At 47.7% G+C, this 15,501-nt stretch overlaps 4 protein-coding genes across 4 annotated transcripts; all 4 read right to left on the bottom strand.

Annotated features, from left to right (window-relative positions):
- Positions 1–1,276: 1,276 nt before the first annotated feature.
- On the bottom strand, positions 1,277–3,110 carry K452DRAFT_311359 (uncharacterized protein; the record flags this gene model as incomplete). Its single annotated transcript, XM_033543414.1, has 3 exons — positions 1,277–2,865; positions 2,917–3,020; positions 3,070–3,110. 3 exons carry the CDS (start codon positions 3,108–3,110, stop codon positions 1,277–1,279), a joined length of 1,734 nt encoding a protein of 577 aa, XP_033394623.1.
- A 508-nt stretch (positions 3,111–3,618) lies between these two features.
- K452DRAFT_233578 (uncharacterized protein) lies at positions 3,619–5,085 on the bottom strand (the record flags this gene model as incomplete). The annotated part of the gene is made up of 1 exon (XM_033537315.1): positions 3,619–5,085. The coding sequence occupies one exon, from the start codon at positions 5,083–5,085 to the stop codon at positions 3,619–3,621; it is 1,467 nt and encodes a 488-aa protein (XP_033394622.1).
- A 481-nt stretch (positions 5,086–5,566) lies between these two features.
- K452DRAFT_352978 (glycoside hydrolase family 63 protein) lies at positions 5,567–8,285 on the bottom strand (the record flags this gene model as incomplete). The annotated part of the gene is made up of 9 exons (XM_033545800.1): positions 5,567–5,587; positions 5,648–5,932; positions 5,989–6,237; positions 6,278–6,842; positions 6,887–7,238; positions 7,290–7,335; positions 7,387–7,499; positions 7,599–8,036; positions 8,084–8,285. The coding sequence occupies 9 exons, from the start codon at positions 8,283–8,285 to the stop codon at positions 5,567–5,569; spliced, it is 2,271 nt and encodes a 756-aa protein (XP_033394621.1).
- Positions 8,286–10,697: 2,412 nt separating this feature from the next.
- Positions 10,698–15,029, bottom strand: K452DRAFT_320996 (uncharacterized protein; the record flags this gene model as incomplete). Its single annotated transcript, XM_033544365.1, has 3 exons — positions 10,698–12,091; positions 12,141–14,957; positions 15,015–15,029. The coding sequence occupies 3 exons, from the start codon at positions 15,027–15,029 to the stop codon at positions 10,703–10,705; spliced, it is 4,221 nt and encodes a 1,406-aa protein (XP_033394620.1). The 3' UTR covers positions 10,698–10,702.
- Positions 15,030–15,501: the final 472 nt, after the last annotated feature.

Raw genomic sequence — 15,501 nt, 5'->3', positions numbered from 1 at the left:
CGCTTTTATCTTGTATTTAAACCCCCTAGCCTATCCTAAACGGACCGTCCGTCATAGTTTCCAACTACATATAGACGTAAAACGAATCAATCAATTAATCAATTATAGTCCGCTACAGAGTTGACGCATACTAAGTAAAGTTAGCGTACTACGTGTAGAGAGAGTCCCCGCTCTATATTTGCGAGCCTAGACAGCCGGTAGAAGGCTGATTTAGGTCCCTAGGAGCGCTGGTTGTTGCGTTCCCTTCTATATCCTAGTCGTCTAACCTATTCGTGTGTAGTATTGGCGATGTATAACTATATAGAATATCCGGCTTAAATTATAATATATTACTTAGTATACTATACGCTATAACCTATATAAGTTTAGCGTAAGTATACCGAAATTCTACTATTCTAGTCTACTCCCCTCCCTACTATTCTAGTCTACTCCTATACTACGATTTATATAGAGCCGTTCTTATATTTACCTAGTATTATATAACCCCTACTATTCTAGTCTATTAGACTAGATTAGGGCATCTAGGTTAGTAATACGCCTATACTCGATCCTTTACGTAACTTATCTCTTAACTTCCTATACTTCTTATCCTTTAAGGTAAACCCTTTAAATCTATTTACCCGCTAGGTAATTCTAACGCCTAGGCTAAAGAGGCCTCGTTATAGTTTTACCTAATTAAAGACTACTTTTAAAAAAGAATTAAAGGCTACCCCTCTATTAATTTTCTCCCTTACTAAAAAGTATTAAAGGCTTAGTATTCTTTAATTAGATATTTAGGTTAGGGCCTTTTAAGATAGATAGAGTACTAGAGAGAAATATTAGCGTTTCTCGATCGATTAAAGAAGCTACTAAGAGACCTAGAAGGCGGTAGATAATAAATAAGTAATAACTATAGCTTTAATACTAATTAACTATTATTTCCTTTATTACTATTATATTATATAAAGCTAGGCGCGAGGAATTAGACGCCGCTTATCCTCCTAAATTACTACTACCTATAGGGGTATATATGCTACTATCTAAAAGAATACGTTTTCTCTTTAAGATCCTTATTCCCTTGCAGTGGATAAACGTGTGGTGTAAGGGGTAAGGCTGTAGTAGAACAACTAACTGTAATAAGGCTGAAAAACCGAGAGTTATCGGAGTAATCCTGGCTGACACATCAAATATCTTATTATACCCTTAAACATAAGCTCTGTGCTAATGCCTCTACCTGATCTAATACCTACAGGCTATGCTTTGCAGCGAGATCGAGGGTAGAGGTGAGGCCTCTACATTAGCAAACATCTCCAGCCATAAAAGCACCGGAAACACCGCTCGAGTACCCACCCACAGTAGCGCTAGAGTAGTATGTACAAACACCATCCTGGTAAGTCGTCGCAACGCAGAATCCAGAGTACGTGCAGTACGTAATGCATGAGTCCAAAGAAGGTAAGCCCTCGCTTCTTAACACACCCGTGAAGGTAACTCCACACGCAACTTGGAAAATATCGCCCGTAGTTTCTGCTTGCGTGTAAGCTCCATCGTCACTTGGGCATGACACGGTATAGAGCGGCTCGCAAGGGCTGAACGTTGCGGCAGCTGTAGGCGAGGCAGTCGGTTCTGTCGAAATAGTTGAAGTTGAAACAGCCGAAGTAGCTGCATCGGTCGCGGTAGGAGTGGAAGCCTCAGCAGCGGAGGTCTCAGCGGCAGTTGTCTCGACAGCAGAAGTTTCGACAGTAGAAGTCTCAACGGCAGAGGACTCAACGGTAGAATCCTCAGCGGTAGAAGTCTCAGCGGTAGAGCTCTCGGTAGTAAAAGTCTCAGCTGTAGACGTCTCAGTGGAAATTGTAGTAGCCTCTGTCGCAGATGTCAAGCTATCGGTCGAGAGCGTGGTAAATGACTCTGTAGAAGTGGCAGTTTTAGTGGTACCGGAAGATTCGGCAGATGTAGTGACGGGGGAAGTCCCCGTAGCAGTGGCGAAAGACTCCGAGGAAATAGAGATTTCCGTAGTATCAGCCGACGTCTCTGAAGCAGTAGCAGTCGTCTCCGCACTGATGTCCGTCGATGACAAAGAGGCGGAGACAGAGGCCAGAGAAGAAGTATCGATAGTATTTGTAATGCTAGAAGAGACCGTGCTTGTCGTTTGCGACTCTATCCCGGAAACCGTGATCGCAGAACCCGGAACATCAACAGTGCTCGTTATAGTGGTGGAAGGTAGCGTGACCGTGGTTAAAGACGTAGAGCCGGGAACTGTAACGATAGAAGGGGAAATTGTAGACCCAGGAACAGTTATTGTAGAAGCAGGCATAACAACTGTACTCGTGATTGTTGTATACGGCAGCGTCACTGTCCGCACCTCCATCTTTCCCGGTACTGTGATAATGGATGGAGACCCAGTGACTGTGATAACGTTTGACGCGGCCGAGATGGTAACTATAGACGGAGCAGCCGTAATAGTTCTCGTCACAGTGCTATACGCCATTGTGACTGTAGTGAGGAATGTGGACCCAGGAACGCTAATCACAGACGGGGCGTTGTAAACAGTAACGACTTTTGGTGAATCTGCAACAGCAGGCATCTCCACCCCCGCCGATGAAGAAGCAAGACTCCCAGTGGCTGCGGCAGGGCTCCCGGCATCCGTGCCCTGTGCCGCGCCCATGGTAATCGTCCGCGTTAGCGTTTCGGCAGGAAATGCCTCTGCCAGCAAAGTTACGATGCGTGGCTCGCCGGGAAGGGTTACTGTCAAGGCATACTGCTGACCCTGGGATGCGGATTGCAGGGATTGGGGAGGAATAGTAACAGTGAGAGGAGTAGCGGAGAACGTAAGGGTCTGAGTGGCCGGGAGGAGGTGAATCGTGGTAGTAGAGGTTGCAGTTGATGTATCTTCATGAGTGGTCAGCATGGTGGGAAAGAGCGGCTAAAGTTATCACTCACGGACGTAGCTGACGGTAACAGTGCGGGGCTGAATGAGTGTGGTAGTGGATATGGACATTAAGCCGCTCTGGTACTCCGTCTGTGTGATAGTTTGGGTAACAGTACTACGATCATCAGCATTTCGTGTCTCGTCACCAGTGGTACAGGACTTACGACGCGGACAGACATTGCAAGCCCAAGCCAGGGAACGCCATCGCGGTAGAGGCGTATACGCCGAGCGCCGTGAGGAAGGAGGGCTTCATGTCTGGCTTAAGAATGAGCGTGTTTGGATGAGAATAAGGAGCGACAAGCGACAAAAAGTAAACAGACACAGGGGAGGTGTTTTATACGCCCCGCCACCCTAGGCTGTTCAGCCGCATCAGAGGAAAGGAGTCGCTAAAGCCAGTGGCGTCCGCGTGGCTGCGTTAGTATGCAGCTGAATGTGAGGCCATCATCAGTCTCGATTTGAAGCAGCGCTGTCAAGGCACATGTTGTGGCAGGAATGGCCATTGCGTTTGACATGCGTTATGCGCCACAATGCGCGAAGGTAACTGGTATTAGTGCTGAGTGCTCCAGAGCGAGGATGCAAACCAGACCAGGGCGTGTTCAAAGGTAAAAGGTGGAAATTAAGGTCGTTGGCGCCTGACGGGGTCTGTGCTAACGGCCCATACATAGGCGAGAATAGATTCCGGGTAGCGACTTCGTAGTACAACGGTTGCAGCTTTACAGACGAATATGTTCCACGTTCTCATTGCCCGGCTTGTCCACATCAAAGTCAAACCGATCGGGAATACGAAGTCCCTCGCGGGCGTATCCAGCAAACTGATATCGAATGACGGAGGTGCCATCTCGCCAAAGCCAGAGATCTCCAGTTTCCCTCTGCCAGTTTTCAAGGGATTGTCGCATTTCCTTTAAGACACTCTCATACTCAGACTTTTGCGCCAGGTTTTCCAACTCGTTAGGATCGTCTACTAGGTTGTAGAGTTCCTCGGGCGGACGCTGGATATAATCTTTCAATTTCCGCCCACCAATCATTGGGGGAGACGTATTTCGCATCCCCTCAAACGAAAGTGAAGCATACAGATCCATGGCAAAGGGAAAGTCGAGCTTCCAACAAACATTCCTATGATACTTGTATCGTCTGTTCCTCATGTATCTGGTCGGCCAGTAATTTGTGATCTCATGAAATGTATGGGAGCCAAAAACGTGGTCCCAAGAAGGCTCTGGTTTGTCTTGGTCGAGAATTGGAAGTATTGATCTTCCTCGCCGAATGATCTTTCCCTGGGGCACGGAAACATTGCCATGCCCGGCCCAATCAAGTAGCGTGGGCAATATGTCTACGTACGAGACCAGGTTGGGGTTGACTACGCCAGCTGCACCGAGACCCGGAGCCCGCAACAAAAACGGAAGACGCACACCTGCCTCGAACAGGGTTGTTTTGGAGTTGATAAATGGCGGTCCGTTATCGCTTAGAAACAAAACAAGAGTGTCGTCCCGGAGATTGGCAGCATCTAGGGCCTCTAGGATGAGGCCGACTCCATGATCCATCCGATTGATTGCACGGTAGTACTCCACCAGTTCTTGTCGAACTTCTGGAACATCGCTCAAAAACGGTGGTACCTCGACAGCTTCCGGTTGGTAAATTTGATCTTGCAATCTCTGATCGTAATTTCCGTCAACGTTTCCGAAGCCTCCGCGGGTACCGATGTGTCGATGAGGGTCGACAAATCCGATTGTGAGAAAAAAAGGCTTGTTTTCGGACACAGCCTCATGGAAGAAATCAGCGGCTCTATCAGCGATGTAGGCGACGTTTCTCGACCCGCTCTCCTCGCGAACCTGCCAAGGATATGAACTCTCGGGGCTGACATGAACTTTCCCTAAAATGCCAGTTTTGTAGCCCAGTCTGTTAAATTCTTCAGGTGCAGTTTCGACGTTGGAAAATGTCTGGAATCCGTTTCTTTCTAGGTTGAGTCCATAGCTCCCGGTTTCGTGCGTATGCAAACCCGTGTATATGACGGTTCGGCTTCCGCTGCAAGATGCCGTGCTTGTGAAAGCCATGTCGAATTTTGTTCCAGATGTTGAGAGCGCATCTAGGTTAGGTGTTCTAATAGCTTTGCAACCGTAGCAGCTCATTTGGTCACGGCCCAAGTCGTCAGCTATGAGAAGCAGAATGTTTTTCGCTTGATGCATGGCTTGTAGTGGGTAAAAACAAAGTCTCGGTACTATCGGTTTCGGTTTCAACTTAAAGCGACAGAGGGTTCTTTCGCGAAATCCTGTAGTTAGATTGCAATAAAAGAGGGGCGGTAGCTACGCATACATATATGCGGGGTTTATGAACAGCTTGGCCTTGCGTCATGCGGGGTATCCCGTGCAAGGAAACTCCGCCGAGCCGACAGAGCACACCATCATAAACAAAAAGGAGCCAACGTTTCATCTGCGCAATCGCAGTAGGCATTTTAATATTTATACAAAACACAAGCTTGCATCGCCTATTCTTTGTATTTAACACAAAGATGAACGCTCTTACATAAATTTTGCGAAGAAAGAATTCCACAGAACGCTAAAATGTTCGACTAACATTCCATTCTTACAACATCTGTCATTTCTGCGGACAAAGAAATTACTATGATGATGTGTAAATATGAGTTTGTTCCTTGTTCTCGCTTTATGTTTAAGCAGAAAACTTTTCGTGCTGTCATAATCTTACTAACTTTCTTCTAAGCAAAAATGCGAAGACAAATAATACACCTACCCATGCAGCCCACTGTGATGCCAAGGTGGATCGAGAGTAGTTGATAAGAGGTTCTGAGCGTCGCGATGTTTCGAGGTTCGGAAAAGCCATAATCTTAACGGCAAGTGCGGTCCATCCCGTGAAATCTTGCGTTCGCTGGCCAGCTCCTGTATCAGGATTGTACTGTTCCCAAGCAAAACCGGTGTTGCGCCAGGAAGTGTAAACAGTGTCTACAAGGTTGCGGCGGAGCGTGGAGTACATGTCACGCGCTCTCTGCTGGAAGGGCCCATGAGATTGCGCAAGATCCTGGTTGAAAATACCATAAGCTTCATCAAAGTACAACTTCGGGGCAAGTAACCCACAAGAAGTCGTTCGACAATTAAATAGTTAATAGGAATCCAGACCGGGCTACGCCAGTAATTTTCGTCCTTGCCATAGAATTGGTCTTTTTTACTAAGGCTGCGAATTCCATGCTTGCTCCAAAGCCCACCCTCATCATTGATCAAAGTAAGAACAGCATTTAGATGATGATGGTCGGGTTCAAGCAGCCCGAGCAGAAAAGGAAACAGTGAGATGTATCCCTTACGACACACTAGGGTATGCATATCGTTCTGGATCATAGCGTCGCAATATGCTTGCTCCTCTTCAGACCAATGCAGTCTCGAAATTATGCTTTATTGCCCGTGCTTGTTGGACATGCTTCTCCTGGTCGTCTTTTTGGTCCAGATATGCCGAAACTTGATGCAGTGAACCGGCCATGGAACTAACCCAGGTCAGCGCACCTATATGCAACTCCCCTGGGTGTGGTGGATTTGCTCGAGGATAATTATCCAGTCCGCTGGCTAGAGTATATTGAGGTGTCCGGCCTTGCCAGCGATAACCCTCCTTTGACATAAAATCTGGCCGAGAGTATGAGGTTAAATCCCCAGCCTGGGTATTGCGAGACCAAGAGTACTGCCTCTTGAGCAACGGGTAAAGGCCGTTGAAAAGCTCCTTTGCAGCATCGGGGTGGCTAAGATAATATGAGGGAGCGCCATTGTAAGGCACCTTTCCACCGAGTCGGTCAAGGAAGGCCGCTACCACTAAGAACAACGCTGGAGGATTTGCGTGGTGCGGATACTGAGTTTGGAAAGCAGAAGGGACCTTGCTACGGGGCTCGTCTCCAAGGATCTGCTCTCTCGCGATCCAGCCGTCGTCGTCAATGAGAGCGAACCAACTTTTCACAATCTCTATAACAAGGTCGGCATCCCAGTCCAGTACAAAAGCAAGTGGAAGCCGTCATCCCACAGAAATCCTCGCGGAAAGAATAGCCTAGAAGGAATGAGACTGAATAGCTCAAAAGGTCCAACCATCTCAGGAGTAGCTCTTTCTTGGGCCCTTGCAACCTTTTTCCAAAAATCCAAATCTTTTTCTTCGTATTCAGGAGCATGAGAGTTGTCCACTTTCATCTTCCCGTGACCAAAGTTGAGGCCGCCTAAGAGATTAGAAAGTAGAGCCCTCGAGCAGTTGGCGTAACTTCCTTGGTCATATGGCCATTTAGGAGGATAAACAGTTTTGAATCGAGACGAAAAAGAATCGAGAGCGATGTTAACGCCCTTATCAAGGTCCGTTGCTGCTATAATTAGGTATATGCAGGTAGACAACTTGTTTAAGGAAAACGTACATGTTATGGGTTGGGATGCAGACTGAGAAGAAAACAGGATATCAAACTTTCATGGAATCAGCACATCTCCTCTTAGAGGGTTTATCAAAAGACCGACCTCGAACGAATCCTGGAAAACTTTCTGTACAAAAACCATGTTCCCCTTTTGAGGATCGTGTGTAGATACATGATCGAAATCCGAATTACTCTTAACATAATCCGTAAATACGGCTTTAATGCCATTGGCGTTAGAGTTGAAGCACGTTCGTAATATTCTATGAAATAGCTTTAATCATTCCGGTTTATAACCGGATAAAATTTGGAGCTTACACTTTCCCTGCCAGATTTTTTCTTCTGGAACTAATAATGCAGTCAATGAAGTCATTTGGCTTGGTTTTCCATCTTCCGGGTCCTGGATATGAAATTTAAAATCCCCTAGGCTGTGCGCGGCTCCTTGACATTCTACAGCTTGGCCTTCTGACTTTGCGCACTCCAAATTGGAGCTACTGCTGGATTCCATCTCTTCCATACCAACATAGAAGATAACGTTGGTTATCAAACCGAGCTGTGCGTCAGATCGGGGCACTCCTCTGACGCGCACGCCCCAATTACCGCCATGTGGCCCGTCGGGCGCTTTGAAAAATTCGGTGCTAAAATCCAGCTTGTTTCCTGCATCATGAATATTCTGCAATCCGCCTTGTCTAGGGTCATAGGCTGTCCAGCCGTAGCCGTTCATGCCTTCATTTTGCTCGCACGTGTGGCGGAGGTCTTCGGAAGTCAGCGGTGAAGCGCAGTCCTGCATTCATCATACTTGCCGTGCTCCACCGTTTCGTTATTTTCCATGCGAGACCACATCAACCCCGTAAGCAGCGTTTTAGATATCCGCGGCCTGACGCCAAAGTACAAATTTGGACGATACGGGCCCCATACAAGCGAGGAGTTGTCAGGAGACGCATCGGACGAGAAAATGAAGTAGATGGTGACAAAAACCAAGGTAAAAAGGTGCCGGAGAATCATATCGGTGGATAGAGTTGTGAGGTCTCGCTCAGTCTCAGTCACGGCGCCGTTCGTTCTTCGGGTTTTGGGGTGAGGACAGGGCATGGTCACATGGCGCTCCAGGACGATCTTAACCTAAACCGTCTTGACGGTCGATGGACCGGGGCACTACATATAATAACCCCCGATCCTCCTCCGACGATCACCACCTGTATACATCATGCAAACGACTGCCATCTCCTTCACTCACCGCTCAACTTGGTCCCGTCTATGGGATGCATATACTTTCCAAATGTCATTTATCCTCATATTCACTCCTGCAGTAGACTGCCGCACCGTAAAACAGTACACAGTACGCAGCACACAGTACACAGTCTCCCGGCCTTCATTTTAGACCCACTGCGTATCCCAACACTGTTTTCTTCCTATATGTGACACCCTCCTATTGGCTCCATGATGCAAAGAATATTTAAGGGAGGGATGATCGTGTTGGTGTCTCACCTCTTGAGGATGTGAGCCCATCGAGTCTTCGTCATCCTATGACACAGCTAACAGGCTAAAATTCGCAGTCGTAGTTGATTGCTCGAGCTCTTTACATCCTCACTTGCCTCATCACTACCCGTACCACAGATGTCTTTGAATCCTCGGCCTGACTGTTCATTTCACGAAACAGACGAGGCGCACCGATGCATAGAAACTAACCCTAATGCTGCTCCCCAGGCATTAGCCCGTGCAGCTCACTAGGCAGAAAAGATATATGTGCCACAAGAGGAGGGGAAAATTCCGCAGCCTCAGCCTCAACCCGAGCCTAAGTTTCTCGACCTTCACTACAACGATAAAATCCCTAATTCTCAAGGAGAGGAGAAAATACCCGTCAACCAATCCGATAAAAGAGTAAATAGCATGATATGCGGTCTAAGTCGAAGAATTTTCTTGGCTCTCACACTTGCCGTACTAATCATCGCCATTCCAGCAGCTGTTGGTAGAGGCGTAGGCGGTGCACTCAGCTATAAACGGTCTTCGACGAGTACAACGAAACATAATTCTAGCCCTATTCACCAAAGCTTATTACTCGCTGCGCTGAACTAGTCGGATAATAACGGAACACATTATCGAGTCTATTTTCAAGGCCGGTCCGGCGTCATCCGGGAGTCTACTTAGGATTCCAACGGGACTAGATGGTGTATGTCAGACATAACGGACCCTGCAACGGACATTAAGATTGGCACACCTATAGCAGCGGCTGCTAGGTAGCGTCATGCCAACAAATCGTACGCTCTTGTAAGTCCGTAATGGAATCTTTCTATTATAACCTAACTTGCTGATACGACGCTTAAAGGTCAAGAATGTCTACTACATAGGCAGCACTGGTAAGCTCTACGAGCGCTAAGCTCCTGAAAATGACTCGCAAGCTTGGGCAGACGATAATTTCAGAGGGTTATATAAGGCAGGAAGCGACTCTTACGTTGCCGCTTACTGGGAACAAGACTTTGACAACGAGAACCAGACACTTTCGATTATGTGGTAGCAGAGCAAAGCTTCCGATGGTTTGACTATGGGAAAATACACAAGAAACAAGGATATCAGCAACTCATGGACGTTTACCAATCTCAACTTTTCAGTCCCTGACGGATCTGCCTTTGCCATGGACCGGTACGGGGGTGAACCCAACCTGTTACTCCACACCATCAATGAAAACAAAAAGATCACGCAATATCAATATCATACAAACGACACTTCCCTTTCAGAGGAGACCGGTGGGTGACACGCACCCATTTATATTTCCATAGTACTAACGCAGTACTTCAATTACGGGTATCAGCCTGGGCCTAAACTCCCCTATGACAATGGCGGTTCAAGACAACACGCCCTTTTTCAGTGTTAAAGAACAGCCTGAATGTTCATGGCCTTTCCCATTGAATAGCTTGATATTATACGCAACGCCGAACCTAAGCACGCTTAATTTGGTTTCCTATAACTGCTCCTCGGGTTTTAGCACTCAGACGCCACAACTGGAACCTGTATTGAAGGAAAACAGGACTTATCTTGCATTGACCTCACACAAAGACAGTAAAGTCTACGTGATGTTCGACGAGGGCAATGGCCCTGAGGTCGAGGAGTGGACTGTACCGCAGTATTCGGGAGACTCGTGGGATGCAACAGTAGTCAGGGCTGTTGATGCAAAACCCAATCAATGTGTCTAAATAGATTACGATAATTCTATACAGCGTATATTCTAAATCGAGTCTCGCGCAATATTTTAAAGCCTGTTACCGCCAACTGAGAATTATTGTCTAGTAAGATAGGGAACGATATAAGTTCTATTATACTCTACTTGTAGTACCTCCCGCAACCAATCTATAATATCACCAAAAACACCATAAAACTCAAAGGACTAGGGACTTTCCCGAAAAGAGATAGATCGTATCATGCATACGCTAGGAAGACTTTACCTTCATCTTACGCCCCCTGTAAAACCAAGTCGCAAAACCCGTTAGCAAAATCGTAGTGATGCAAAACCCTAAGAAAACTGCAAAATCCCTCCACCTATCACCGTAATGAAAATCCAAAGTGGCCGCAAAGTCATCTCCAGTAGAGAATTTGCAGAAGTGACAATCAGTTGTGGCGGTCTCGTCACGCAAGTAACCTGTATGGCTCTTCAGGAAGTCGGCCATATATTCTCCGCAAGTCTGGCTTCCAGGAGGGTCGAAAACAGTCCAATCTTTCGCACTGCACTCGGCCGGCTTGTTATGCAAAACATTCTCCGAATTGGCGCCAAAGTAATATCGCATCGGATCAGCCCAGAAGATCCAAGGCCGGTAGAACGTGTCCAGAGATGTGTGTGGCACAACAATTCCCGAAAAACTCATGAGAACAACCCAGAAGAAAGAGCTTGCGTAACCAGAGAGAGTCGGGGTCGGGAATAGAGCAGCTATGCACTGCGGGAAGCCGACGCTGAAGAGCCCCAGGAGGAGAAACATGAGGTAGTCAAAGCCGGCAACTGAAGCCGCTGATGAAAGGCCCATGGTCCAGTGAGTGCAGAAAAAGATCAAGGTATAAATAGCGATATGCCAAGGTATCTCGACGATTATCAGAGCGATACAAAGGGCTTTCCAGTCGTAAATTCCGTTCTTCTCGCGCGCTTCATATATGTCCCATTTGGCGAACCAGAGGTCTTGAATATCGGCGACGGAGGCAGGAATTACCCAGGCGATAATGAGATACGCGAGAGTGTGGTTTTGTAAGCCCTGCATGTCGGATCCTATGTTATAGAAACTGAAAGCGATAAAAAGCTGGGTAGCAATGGCTTTGGCAAATTTGCTGAAGAGATAGAATCCGTTGCGCCAAATGGCAACGGAGTGCCGACGACTGACAGCAAGTATTTGCGAACTGAGTGGTAAGGCAAAGCGAGAGCTTCGTTTATCGGCGGATTTGCCTGGTGCGGTAGCAGCAGACGGCCCGTTCAAGGCAGCAATGCGGTTGCCTAGTTCCTTGCATTCAGGAGACTCTCGCCAAACTTGTGCCAGACTTGGCGCTCCTTCTCTTCTGTCACCCACGGCGGAAATGATGAATTCGGCAGGGTTGCTGGAACCAACGACCAGGCCCGCACGAGCGAAATAGTCGATGATGCAGTGAGAATTTTCTCCAGTCTCGCCAAAGTACACCGTCTCACCTCCTGGTGCCAACAGGAGAATGTGGTCGAACATCTCAAAGATCAAGGCCGAGGGCTGGTGGATGGTACAAATTATTGGCATTCCTTCGGCAGCAATCCGTTGTAAGAGGCGAACGAGGGAGAACGCAGCTTGACTATCAAGTCCGGATGTAGGCTGTGTAACCGATTAGTTTTGCTACTCTGAGGGGGAAGTTTACACTTACCTCGTCGAGAAAAAGTAATGCAGGTGGTCGAGCGGCCAGCTCGACTGCAATGGTCACACGTTTTCTTGCTTCAACCCCAAGGCCGCCATTTCCAGGTGTGCCAATAATGGCATCTGCAATATTTTCGAGGTTGAGGAGGTGAATTACGTGCTCCACATATTCGTCTTTTTCCAACGCAGAAATATGGGCTGGCTGCCTCATATGCGCCGAGAATTGAACGGCCTCCCGCACTGTAGCCGTCGGCTCATGTACATCTTGTTGCATGCAGAATCCACAGGCGCGACCAAACGTCTCGTCGATAGGGTGTCCACCCAACAGCATCTGTCCGTCCACAGTGCCTTCATGTTTCCGTTGAGAAATTGTATCAAGCAATGTCGTTTTGCCTGCACCAGAGGCACCCATAAGCGCAGTGAGCTGGCCTGGCTTGACGTAACCATTTATGTTATTCAAAAGCTGTTTGCCGCTGATCGTGTAGTTGACGTTACTGAAAGTAAATGGTACACGGCTGTGGGGATCTATGCCGTTTGCCGGACTCTTTGAAATGTTTCCGTCCATTGCCGTAGAAGACAGGGATGGTGTCTTGGAAGAAGACCGAGAACCACGAGAGGAGTTTGAACAGCTCCCAGAAGCTTTCGCTGCTTCATTTTCGATGTCGATGTCTGCTTTCTCATGGCCCCCAGCTGAATGAGCAGCAGAATTCGAAGAAGGGACGGATGCTCCACGTTTATATGTCGTGCCGCCAGAGTTTCCTGTTTCCCGAGTCGTGATGGTCAAGCCGATGGCGGAGAGAATGGTGTAAATGAACCACATTGCAATGATGATTCCAACATCCTGCCAAAGCAACTCTGTCTTGAAACTGTACTGCTCGGCCAGAAAAACGGTTCCTGAAACTTCGGCCGATCCTTTCGCGGTCCCTGGAATAGGACAACCTTGGAAACGAAGATCAGTGTACCCGGGGCCGTTCGGAATGAGCTCAGAATCAGTACAGTGCAGAGTAATACTGGCAAACTCGTTGGCCATGAGCGCTTCCAGAGAGTAAGGTGAAGGAGCAATGCGGCGAATCCAAGAGCCCCACTTATGCATCGTAGGGACAGGCACCGCATAACCGGAATACAGTAAACAAATCGGCATAGAGATTCCTGAAACGAGCATAGCGATGTTCAAGTTGGGAGACCAAGCCCCTAACATGCGAAACAGGCTAGAAACAGCGTTGTAGTGGACAAAGACGATGAAGAGAAAGATCCAAAAGTGTGAAGCTGTCTCGACTGTGCCAAGCATAAAGTAATAGCAGCAACAGAAGACCAGTGACTGCACAAGAGCCAGAGGAATTTGTGCAAACGTCTGAGCAAAAGCGAATGAAATGGGGTGAAGAAGGCCGAGTTTATGCTGCTTCACAAGGATGTTCCTCGCGTTGACCGTGGACGAAACCTCAGTGAGAGCATTGAGGAAGAAGTAGATGGAGGAGAAAAATAGGGAGCCACCCTTGATAAAGGAGCCTGTACTGGTCTTTGGTGCCTCATACATCGCTGAAGCACTGACGACTGCATTAATAGCATTGATAGCAAGGATTGTCAGGAAAGTGAAACGATCGCCCCAGAGGAGCTGGTAATTACGGCGAGCAGCTAACATGGTTTGCCGGAAAATTGAACGAATCGTCAAAGCCGTTTTTGGATTGAACCATGACTTTTTCTTCTCTGCATGTTCGCAGAAGTTCTCCACTAAGGATGCGTTATGGGAGAAGTTGAAGCGATAAGTGGCCATGTCGTGCCGGAGCTTCGAAAAATGCTGACTCTTTCTGAAGGCTTCCGCGAGTGAATCAGGATCCTGTGGAACGGGGCCATGGTGGTCCGGTCGGATGACTCGTTCTTCTGGTGATGTGACGGAAGCCAAAAAATCAGGAGTTGTTTGGGTTTCGTGGTTCTGGAAGCCCAAATCTATGAAGTATTGTCTCGCTTCGTTGATTGATCCCGTGTATATCATCCTGCCTTCGTACATGACCATAACGCGGTCGAAGCACTCGTGATAGATTGTGTCCGAAAGCTGATACGCTGTTACGATGTTTGTCATGCCGTTTGTTTTGGCCAAGGATCGCAATAGGCGAAAGAACTGGAGAGTCGAGGAACTGTCGAGTCCACGGTTGGGGTTGTCCCATGATGCCACGACTGGGTTTGTGGCGAGAGCTTCTAAAAGCGAAACTCTTTTTCGCTCACCACCAGAAACACCTCTCACAAATGAATCTCCAACGATGGTATCCTTCGTATGAGATATTCCCACTGATAAAAGTAATTTTGCCATTATTTCCTCCGAGAATCGTTGTTGAGGCGTATTGTCGTACGCGGGTTGTCGTAGTCGCAGGGCAAAATCAATTGTGTGTTTGACGGCAAGCCTGGGGAAGTGGATATCTTCCTCGCCATTGAAGATGATCTCGGATCCAAATCTTTTAGCTAATTCAGAAGACGGTAGTCCAGCGTATGCTATCGTCCCTTGAACGTCCTCAAATGACTGTCTCTCATTTGCGAGTATCTTGAGAACGCTGGTGCATCCTGATCCTGGCCTCCCAATGACAAGGAGATTCTCCCCTGGAAACACAACGCCCGAGACGTTCTGAAGTATCTCCCGGGTAGAATGCTTTTTCCCTTTTGCTCCTTGTAGGATCCTGGCGGGTAATTTGCAGATGGATGTGAGTATTCCCAAAAAGTCCGGAACGCGGCGTTCACTGGCGTCCCTGCCGTAGACGCGAACATCTTCGAAGACAACGCCGAGGTCGCGCCCATCTAGCTGGTACAGCGGCAGGTCTACTGAGGGAGTGGAGAGATCCTGAAACAACTCGTGAATATGTTGTTTACTTTGATTTTTGGGAAGTCAAGACTTTACCTTTTTCGAGTTCATTTTGATTGAACTTGGAGAAAGAACGTGAAGTTTGCTGCCCTCGGTGAGTTTAGAAACAATTTATATACTTAACATCGACGTATGGAACATGTATAAATTGTGGATGAGCTCTTGCACGGAATATGGTGGAAGACGGTTCGGATAATTCTGATTGGTTGAAATTGTCCGCCGGCCCGGTTGCAGCACTTGGATCCAGTCATTCCTTCACCGTGTGGATCTGGGTAAGGCCTGACTGATAGCAATTTATGACCGGTGAGCGATTGCGGGCATTGCTTTGCGAACTGTAAATAGCAACAGTCGTTTTCTGCTTGGCGAGTGGCATTTTGAGACCTCTATGTTCGCAGCATCGAATAGCCGCTGTGGACATGCCCCGTGCCCCTTTACCGTCATTGCAAGGCTGGAGTCATGGCGCATGAGGAAATGGAATTTCTGACGTTCGTGCATGGACGTGCTTGCGGTTGAGGGAGACCTG

Source organism: Aplosporella prunicola, assembly GCF_010093885.1.
Source record: "Aplosporella prunicola CBS 121167 unplaced genomic scaffold K452scaffold_22, whole genome shotgun sequence".
In the NCBI taxonomy this organism is placed as follows: domain Eukaryota; kingdom Fungi; phylum Ascomycota; class Dothideomycetes; order Botryosphaeriales; family Aplosporellaceae; genus Aplosporella; species Aplosporella prunicola.
Note: the sequence above shows the minus strand (reverse complement) of the source record. Positions and strands in the feature narration are given on the sequence as shown.